The 10,652-nt window shown below is 39.4% G+C and overlaps 1 protein-coding gene across 1 annotated transcript in view; it reads right to left on the bottom strand.

Annotated features, from left to right (window-relative positions):
* Window positions 1–8,108: 8,108 nt before the first annotated feature.
* The window catches only part of KCNMB2 (potassium calcium-activated channel subfamily M regulatory beta subunit 2), a 41,934-nt gene continuing 39,390 nt past the window's right edge, over window positions 8,109–10,652 (bottom strand). The window contains exon 4 of the mRNA XM_023555491.2: window positions 8,109–8,408. Coding sequence (XP_023411259.1) covers window positions 8,124–8,408 — 285 coding nt within the window. The 3' untranslated portion in view covers window positions 8,109–8,123. The remainder of the gene's footprint in view (window positions 8,409–10,652) is intronic.

The raw sequence follows: 10,652 nt of genomic DNA, 5'->3' as shown, positions 1-10,652 counted from the left end.
AATTTATGAGGTTAGAACCATAGACCCATATATGGAGTGCCCAGAGGACACACCTTGTACCACAATGGTGAGGAACAAATTTGTGAAAGGAGCCTCAGCATCCTTAAAGACTGCTGTGATTGCTATCTTATGTAAGTCAGATTTGACAGTGTGAATTGCCCTAAATGAATTAAGACACCTAACTACAATGGGTCTGATTGGACCCCATCGTAGTAGGGGCAAAGTAGCGGCACTAAATTGACAAAGACGAGGTGGGCGTGGTTATCATAATAGACAGTGGAGTTAAAACAGTTATCAGAATAGTCTGACTCGTATGGACTTATGGCATTGGCTACTTAGTCATGGTGTCCTTAGGAGTGAAATAGATAGGAAATTTAAATATTTACTTGATCTGTACTAGTGGATGAATTCTAGAGCAAGTGAACAGCAGTCTAACTCAAATCACCAGAATAGAGAACCATGGACTTTCAATCAAATCCCAGACTTGCGTGAGTAGAAAGATCCACAACCCATTGAATAAAGGCTGGGTTCCCTTGAGGAAGGGCTCTATATGCTGCCAAGAACTTATACTGTTAATCTTTCTTCCAGCCTTCTCCAAAGGGATCTATGGCCTTTTACCAGAGTGACAGTTCATTGGGGAAAAGGAAATAATCAGACTTTTTAGGGATTACTGGATACTGGCTTTGAACTAATTCTAGGAGACCCAAAACATCACTGTGGCCCACCAGTCAGAGTGGGGACATATGGAGGCCAGGTCATTAAAATGGAGTCTTAGCTCATACCTGTCTCACAGAAGGCCCAGTGGGTCCCCGAACCCATCCTGTAGTGATTTCCCCAGTTCCAGAATGAATAATTGGAATAGATATACTCAACAACTGATGGAACTGTCACAGTGGATACTTGACAAATGGAGTAAGGGCTATTATGATAGGAAAAGTGAAGTGGAAGCCATTGGAACTGCCTCACCTAGGAAAACAGTAAACCAAAAGCAATGTTACATTCTTGGAGGGATTGATGAGATTACTGCCACCAACAAGGACTCGAAGTGTGCAGGTGTGGTAATTTCCACCACATCCCCATTCAACTCTCCTATTTGGCCTGTGCAAAAAAAACTGATGGATCTTGGAGAATGTCAGTGGATTATCAAAAACTTAACCAGGTGGTGACTCCAATTTCTGCTTCTATTCCAGATGTTGGTTCATTGCTTGAGCAAGTTAATACACCTCCTGGTACCTGGTATGCAGCTATTGATCTGGCTAATACCTTTTTCTCCTTATCTGTTTCAAAGGACCACCAGAGGAAGTTTGCCTTCAGCTGGCAAGGTCAGCAATATACTTTCAGTGTCCTACCTAAAAGCTACATCAACTCTCCAGCCCTATGTCACAGTTTAGTCCACAGGGACCTTGATCACCTTTCCCTTCAACAAGACTTCATACTGGTTCATTACATTGATGACATTATGCTGATTGGACCTAGTTAAGGAAGAAGTGTCAATGGCTCTGGACTTATTGGTAAAACACTTGTATGCTAGAGGGTGGGAAATTAATCTCACAAAAATTCAGGTGCCTTCCACTCAGTGAAATTTCTAGGGGTCCAGTGGTGTGGGTCATGTCAAGATATTCCTTCTAAAGTGAAGGATAAGTTATTGCACCTGGCTCCTCCCACAGCTATAAAGGTGGAAAAATGCCTAGTGGGCCTCTTTGGATTTTAGAGGCAACATATTCCACATTTGGGTGTGCTACTCTGGCCTATTTGTCAAGTGACTGGAGACGCTGCTAGCTTTGACTGGGGCTCAGAATGAGAGAAGGCTTTGCAACATGTTCAGGCTGCCATGCAAGCCACTCTGCCACTTGGGCCATATGATCCTGCTGATCCAATGGTGCTTGAAGTGTCAGTGGCAAATAGAGATGCTGTTTGGAGACTTTGGTAGGTCCCTATTGGTGAATCACAGTGCAGACTCCTAGGATTTTGGAGCAAAGCCCTGCCATCCTCTGCAAATCACTATTTTCTTTTGAGAAACAGCTTCTGGCTTGTTACTGGGCCTTAAAAAAAAAAAAAAAGGGCCTTAGTAGAGGCTAAATGCTTAACCATGAAACACCAAGTCACCCATGCGGCCTAAGATGGTCATCATGTATGGGGTGTTGTCTGACCCACAGAACAATAAACTTGGATGTGTACAGCAGCACTCCATCATTAAATGCAAGTGGTATATGTGAGATCAGATCTGAGCAGGACCTAAAGGCACAAATAAGTTGCATGAGGAAGTGGCCCAAATGCCATGGTCTCCACACTTGTCAATTATCTTCCATCTCCCAGTCTGCATCATGGCCTCATGGGGAGTTTCTTATGATCAGTTGATTGAGGAGGAGAAAATTCTTGCTTGGTTTACAGATGGTTCAGCATGATATGCAGGCACTACTAGGAAGTGGGCAGTGGCAGTACCACAGCCCCTTTCTGGGACCTCCCTGAAGGACAGTGGTGAAGGGAAATCCTCCCAAAGTGCAGAACTTCAAGCAGTGCACCTGGATGTTCACTTTACTTTGAAGGAAAAATGGTCAGATGTGCGATTGTATACTGATTCATGGGCTTTGGCCTATGGTTTGGCTGGATGATTGCAAAACAGGAGACAAGGAGGTATGAGCAAGAGGTATTTGGATAGGTTCCTCTGAATGGGACAAAGAAGTGAAGATACTTGTGTCTCATGAATGCTCACCAAACGGTGACCTCAGCAGAGGAGGGTTTAACAATCAAGTGGATAGGTTGATGTGTTCTATGGAAACCAGCCATCCTTTTTCCCAGCCACTCCTGTTATTGCTCAATGGGCTCATGAACAAAGTGGACAGACTCAACAACATGGAGTCCACTCACCGAGGCCTACTTGGCCACAGCCACTGCTGAGTACCCAATCTTCCAGCAGCAGAGACCAACACTGAGTCCCCGATAAGGCATTATCCTTTGAGGTGATTAGCCAGCAACCTGGTGGCAAGTTGATTTTATCAGACCACTTCCATCATGGAAAGGGCAGTGTTTTGTTCTTCCTGGAATAGACATTCTGAATATGTATTTGCCTTCTCTGAACACAATGCTTCTGTGAAAACTACAATCCGTGGACTTACGAAATGCCTTATCCACTGTCATTGTATCCCACACAGCATCACCTCGGATCAAGGGACTCACTTCACAGCAAATGAAGTGCAGCAACAGGCCCATGCTCATGGAATTCACTGGTCTTACCATGTTTCCCTTCATCCTGAAGCAGCTGGCTTGATAGAACGATGAAATGTCCTTCTAAAGACACAATTATGGCATCAGCTAGGTGGCAATACCTGGCAGGGTTGGGGAAATGTTCTCCAGGAGGCTGTATATGCTCTAAACCGGAATCCAACATATGGTGCTCTTTCTCCCATAGCCAAGATCCGTGGGTGGAATCAAGGGGTGGAAATGGGTGTGGCACCACTCACTATTACCTCCAATGACCGACTAGCAAAATTTTTGCTTCCTCACCCTGAAACCTAATGCTCTGCGGGTCTAGAGGTCTTAGTTCTCCCACCTGGAGATACATTACTGATTCCATTGAACTGGAAGTTAACAATGTCATATGTCCACTTTGGGCTTCTTATGCCTCTGGATCAACAGGCAAAGAAGGGAGTTGTCATATTGGCTGGTGTGACTGATCCTGATTACCAAGAGGAAATCAGATTGACATTACATAATGAAGTTAGAGTATGTCTAGAATACAGGAGATCCCTTAGGGCGTCTCTTAGTACTACCATGCCCTGTGATTAAAGTCACTGGAAAACTACAGCAACTCAATTCTGACATGACTAGTAATGACCCAGACCCTTCAGGAATGAAGGTTCGGGTCACCCCACCAGGCAAGTAACCATGATCAGCTGAGGTGCTTGCTGAGGGCAAAGGGAATATGGAATGGGTGGTGGAAGAAGGTAGTTCTAAATACCAGTTACAGCCATGTGACTAGTCACAGATATAAGGACTCTAATTGTTATGAGTAGCTCTTCCTTGTATGTGTGCATGAAGTATTTTTGTTTTCCTCACTTATAAAATATAAGATGTAAACAGGGCTAGTGCATATTTGGTTGTATCTGTGTTCATTGCATCATGTTAGGCCCAAATATGACTTTATAATTGTCTTTATTTAGAGATTATGTATGCTTTAAGGAGATGTGTACAGGTGCCAAGTTGACAACAGGTGGTGCATGATTGTTAAGTTGTGTGTCAACTTGGCTGGGTCATGATTCTCAGTGGTATGGCAGTTATGATGTAGTTTGGCAGTTGTATGATGATGTGATAACTTCCAGAATTAAATTTGATACAATGTGATCACCTCTATGATGGAATCTGATGTAAGTAGCCAATCGGTCGAAAGGGAGTTTCATTTGAAGTGTGGATTGCATTGAATATAAGTGGATTTTCTGGCAAGGCTCATGGGCTTTTGCTAGCTCTGGATCCTGCAACTGGCTCCTGTTTTTGTGACCTCTGATTCTTGGGACTTCAGCTTGTAGCTTTCCTGCTGTTATGCCTGCCGATCTTGGGGTTCATCAGTCTTTGCAGGCCGTGAGCAAGAACCCTGCTGTCTGACCTGCTGATCTTGGATCTTGGATTCACCAGCCCCCATGGCTCTATGAATTAGGAGAAGTCTCCTGTCTGACCCATGGACTGGGGACGTTCTGGCCTCTACAACCATGTGAGCCATTTCCTTGACATAAATCCCTCTTTATATATATTTATATGCTTTACTGGTTTTGCTTCTCTAGAGAATCCAGCCTAAGACAGCTGGTAACTATGCCAGTGATACAACAAATCATTCCTTTAAAACTCTTTTAACTCAGTTACTCATGTTATTTTGCTATCCAACATTTCTCTGTTAATGTCAATGGAATAATTACAGTATTAGGGTGTTTCACCCACAGGAATGTGATAATAAGTTCGTGGCTTGACATATAGAAAATAATACTTGTTGTTTAAATGCTATCCATGCATGTACTTTTTTGGTCATTCACAGCAATGGGGAAAGAGTAACATGATGGAATGTCACATGCTGTACATAAGGGGAATTCTACGACTGCTTATACCATCCCCTGCTTAAAACAGCCATTTGGCCAGTGGTCTTCTGCAGAATCATATCTTTTTATTATAGCTATTCGCAAACAGTCATTGATGTATTTACATTTTCTGAGTTTTAATATAATTGTAACTTGGGGAATCTGAAATCAATAAAAGTTTTTGATGGGATGTGCCACTTGGATAATGGAAGTGATTTGGAAGCACAGATGTTCATTCCATGTGGAGAAATCATCCTTGTTGAATAATGTAGAGACTCAAAGCTCTCCTTCGTGTAGATGTAAATAAAAACTTTGTGCTGTAAAGAAAGGCAATTGGCATGGTGGGAATATCAGTGGGGCAGCAATTTTTGAATCATGGATTAGTATTTACAGATTCTATTTGAAAGTCAGACCTGTACTCTGAAGGTTAGAGAAAGGTCTTTAGTTTTCCTTCTGTATACCTAGGATGGAATGTTAGTGTTAAAAGGGGCCTTAGAAGTCAGTTGGCTTCATTTCATTTTATACTCAAAGAAGAGATTAGGTAAGAAGCCTAAAGTCAAAAGGAAGTCCTTTGACTCCCAGTTCAGTGCTTTTTCTTCTTTACTACTATAATCCCTTCAAGTTTTCAGCACCCTCCAGCGTTATCTAAAAGACCCCAAAGCTGTGGAAATGGTTATCATAATGAGAAAGCTATAGGCTGGGTATTTTCCTAGGTCTCCATCATCTTAGCGCCTGTGTAACCTTGGGAAGTTACTTAACATTTCCATGCTTCGATGTTCTCTCATCTGTAAGCGTGGGATAATAATAGTGCCCTCTCCCATAAGTTGTTATAAAGATTAGATTAGTTAACACATGTAAAGTGTTTTAAATATTATCATTATTCCAAAATATTTCTCATTTGATAATAAGTATTTTAATTGTGTATACATTTAAATTACTCAAAGGGGATGTTGCTTTATTTCACCATTATTTTGAAGTCCCTACAGTCTTATCTGAGACATCAGTTGGGAATTTTTTATTAAAAGCCCAGATGAAAATTAAAAAAAATTAACTCATCTAATAATTTCACTCACATATGTTTGATCCTTAGATCACTTGAAGAGAACTCCAAGGAACACTAAAGATTACAAATTTTCAGCTCAATAGTCACAAAGATTTCTCTACTATCTTCAGAATTACATCCTTAAGGTAGAGTAAGAATAGAATTTTCTATCATATTTTCCAAATGTTCACAACATTATGTATATATATATATATACCTTGGTGGCGCAGCGGTTAAGAGTTATGGGTGCTAACCTAAAAGGTCAACAGTTCGAATCCACCAGGTGCTCCTTGGAAACTCTATGGGGCAGCTCTACTCTGTACTATAGGGTTGATATGAGTCAGAATCGACTTGAAGGCAGTGGGTTTATATATATATACACACACATAACATAAAGGAATTTTCTTTGCAATCTCTTAAAATACCTTTAAAGATAATGAATCATAGGTTTTTGAATTACCATGGGTTTGTCAGCTCAGAATGCAAGAGGTATTAAAATCTTGCTGATTTAATGTGCTTTTAAAAAAAATTTAATTACACATTTGAAGTTCTGATTACACCCTAGGGATTTATTTGCTTATGAAAAGTCAAACTATGAATTACAATATCGCAGATTAATTCCCACTTCATCAAATTAGTTTTACCATTCATTCCACAAGTATGATTTGTAAAATCTTGCAATACCTAAAAAACTTTAATACCACATTACAAAAAGGTACTTAAATATAGATGAGAAAGATAAATGTTTGTCTTTTCCTTTTGGTATTGGTGTGAAATAAAAGCTAGATTGTTTTGTTTAAAAGAGTACCTCATTTTTTTCCCCTAAACAATAAGTAAATGGAAATATGAACAAAAGAGTCTTTTAATCTGTTGTTCAGTTCAAGTGTGTGTTAGGAAAAAAAAGTTCTACTCTATTTATAAAATATAACAACACAAAGGGAAATTGTAAATAGAAAAATAAAACATGTAGAAGAGACAAATATTCTGTGCGCATAGCTTTAAAATCCCTATAGAGTCAAAGGAGAGACTACACATTCATTAGCTTAAAGGTAAATTCTCGAAGAGCAAAATTCCAACACGTTAATTTGCCATAATAGATTTGAAAACAGTCCAGCCTTGACCAGCAAGTAGGATCTTAATTTCATCATCTAACAGTTCATTTGAAATGGAATAAGGATTTTCACGCAAATGTCTTAGTAACAGACTTTCCTGGATTTTACTGGAGCGTCCACCAACATTCAGCCAGATCATAGGTAATGTCATCTCCTCACACAGTAGCAGGGTCTTAAATGGAAAAGGGCTCTATTCATTTTCAGTTTATATCACAGGACGAGATTTTTTTTTTTTTTTTTTTTTTTTATCACAGGACGAGATTACAGAGTTGGCTAATGAAAACAGTTTATTTTTTGGAAACCAGTTAAAAAATCCAAAGTTATGAGTAAAAAGTGATCAAAGAAAAGTAGCTAGCCGGATTTTCCCCCTTCTTTACAGTGATACGATAAAAAATACAAAGAAAATGCTTAACACACTTTAGTTAGGAAATCTGGTCCCTTCACTTGCTATAGGGCTCAGTTTAGGGTAAGGAAAGAAAAAAAATCTTTTTGGCTGCAGGTTTAGTAAACAATGAATGATGAAAAATATTGCAGAAATGTCCTCAAGAAATCTGACAACTCAGAACACAGACTTTATCACACTAATATTGTCTACGTTCCTCCACAGAGCTTGGCAAGTGAATAACTGAGCCCTGTTTTGGCTGAACAGGAGAAGGAAGTACTAGTTCCAGCATTGAAACAAGATTATGAAAACAACCAACCAACACAAAACAGTTATGTCTTCTCCTGGATAATAAAGACATCATGTTTGCATATACAACAGCGTTTGCATTATTGCTCTACATATAAGAATATATTAAGGAACTCAGAACAGACTGCACATTACAAACTTAAGGTTCTTTGGTGAAGAATGAAAGAAAACAGTATTTGAGCTTTAAATACAAATGATCTCATCCATTTTTGCTTTTATCTATTGATCCGCTGGATCCTCTCACAGAGCAGGGAGAGATACTGTGTGAGTTTCACCATGGCGACTATCGCCACGCCCCCAGCCATCATACACGTTGGCCAGAAGAGTGAATGGAACAGCACGTCGGAACTGTAGAGTCTGGTTAGGATGACGCTCTTCTGGTTGCCTTCAGGGTCAGAATAGCAGGAGAAGTGTTGGTATTTCCTGAAGTTTTCCATGACAACATTCACCAGGGACATGGATTCTTCAAAGTTTTTCCCACACTTAGGTATATAGGAGCACTGTGGAGAATGAGATAAACTGTCACCAGAGGATACTCTATGTGTGTGTGTGTGTGTGTGTGTGTGTGTGTGTGTCTAGAGGGGTGATGCATTTAGGCCAACTTTATAATCTGTGAAAGAATCATAAAGGTTATTCTTTTCATACTCAAGCAGGTTCCTCCAGAAACCCTGAGAAATCATACATTGATTAAAACAATTTAGGCTTCTGACCATGATGTTCCTTAATAGCTGACTCATATATTATTTTATTATTGATTAAAATCGTCTGACTTTCCATGGATTCTTTTTGCCGTAGTTAAGGGTGGTGGGTTTTAATTTTATTTCCCATTGGACATATTTTCCTTGGAATCAGTGTCAACCTTTCTGTCTTTTATCTGTCCACATCTGTCCATGTATTATCAAAAGCTATCAGTTTTCTCAGGGAAAATAGCTTACTGTTATCTTTTTGGTACCTTGGTCACCTTCCTGCTGTAGTCAAGAAAACAGCTATACCTCCGTTGAGTTGCTGAAAAAGAATCTTGGAAAGTGTAGGGATATTGAATAATTGAAGCACTATGACGAGTGGCTGATGCCCATTTAGCCTGTCACAGTAACTCTCCCCATAAGCTAAGAAAAAATAAAACAGAACCAAATCTTCAACCATCACTCATCTGAGACCTTACGTCTTCCTCTTTATCTTTTCACCTCTCTTATCTTTCTTGTTATATATTTTCTATGCGTCTCTCCTCTCTTTCTTTCTACAACTTCTGTCTTTTCCCTTTCCCCCTTTGTGTCTTCCCTTTCCCTCCCTGTCCTCCCTTTCCCCCTTTGTGTCTTCCCTTTCCCTCCCTGTCCTCCATCCTGCTTTATATTTTCCCTGGTTCCTTCTTCCTTATCTTCCTTTCTCCTTCTCTTCTCTGACTACGGATGGAATTAGAGAACTTCTTTGTAGTTTCAGTTTATTTAATTATTGGGTGTATTTTAGAATATGTTTTTCCTAGTTTAAAAAGCAGTCTTTGAGGAGACCAAATCTCTAGAACATTCTTTCCTTGGTTTGTAAATGGAAGTGACAAAGCTGATAAAATAATGAATCTAATATTTAGAAAATTTAGGGAAAAGTGACTTAAGTCACATTTTGGGGAGATGTGTCGGTCCCTTGGTTACCTTTCCCCCAACTCTATGAATAAGTGTCTTTCAATAGAAAACAATATTCACTGCCCATTATTATATATGCTATCAAAGTAATTTGAATGATTTATCTGAATTAAATTGGCTTCTAAAAGGATCACTGCAAATCCATATTTTTGTGTGAAGTTAAAAAAAAAAAGCCTCCTCTTCAAAACACTGTTTTTTTTTCTGTTGGAAAATGATCATAATAAATTGATTTTATTAAAAAAAATCTCACATTGCACTGCCCTTTACCCAACATTGTGATTATAAACATTGACATCTATGACTTTTTCAATGTGGCTGGTGCCGCTAGGGTTGTGCACTGCACAGTGACTCCATGCATAGACACAGATGAGGTGGGCTGTGGGCGAGGCTGAGGTGCAGTGATGGGAGTTTCTGGTAGGACCCTAGAATTCCAGAACAATTTAGGTCTGCAGACTTCATAGGAAGAAAAATTTGAAAAAATGGAATGAGTTTTGCTAACAGAGTATGTTTGGATTACTCTTTCTGCTGACTTTATGAGTAAGCACATGGGCACTTGGCTTTGCTGAACTATAATCATTGGGTTATTTGACCATAAACAGCAGGAAGTTTCTGAGTTGGTTAAGAATGGAAGAGGAGCATGCTGGCATTTCCATGTCGTAAACCACGCTTAATGTGATGCTCCCGTAGCAAGTCTGGTTAACACCTTGAAACTGAATCAGCTGAGGATTTAAATACACTTTTTTTTAGAGCGGAGAGTTGGTACTAGCACAGCATTAAGGGTCTGAAAATAGGTCCAGGAAAGAAGATTTCTAGTGAGTTAAAACTTACTTACTGAGAAAATTGGCCTATGACCGCCATGCAGCAAGATTTCTACTAAATTTTCTGCCAGATTATTCCTTTTGGATCAAAAGGATTCATTTTTATGTTTCTCCAAATCTACCCAGATCATGTGTTTACAATTAAAAAAAGGCTTTTTTTTTTTTTTAAGTAAAGCATTAAGAAAATTACAGATGAGCCACTTGTTGAATTAAAACAGAGCCAATTTAGATTACAAATGCATCAATCTCTGGATATTTTGTGCCAAGATAATTTATAAGGGTAATTTCCGTG

This window comes from Loxodonta africana, chromosome 23 (assembly GCF_030014295.1).
Source record: "Loxodonta africana isolate mLoxAfr1 chromosome 23, mLoxAfr1.hap2, whole genome shotgun sequence".
Taxonomy (NCBI): Eukaryota; Metazoa; Chordata; class Mammalia; order Proboscidea; family Elephantidae; genus Loxodonta; species Loxodonta africana.
Note: the sequence above shows the minus strand (reverse complement) of the source record. Positions and strands in the feature narration are given on the sequence as shown.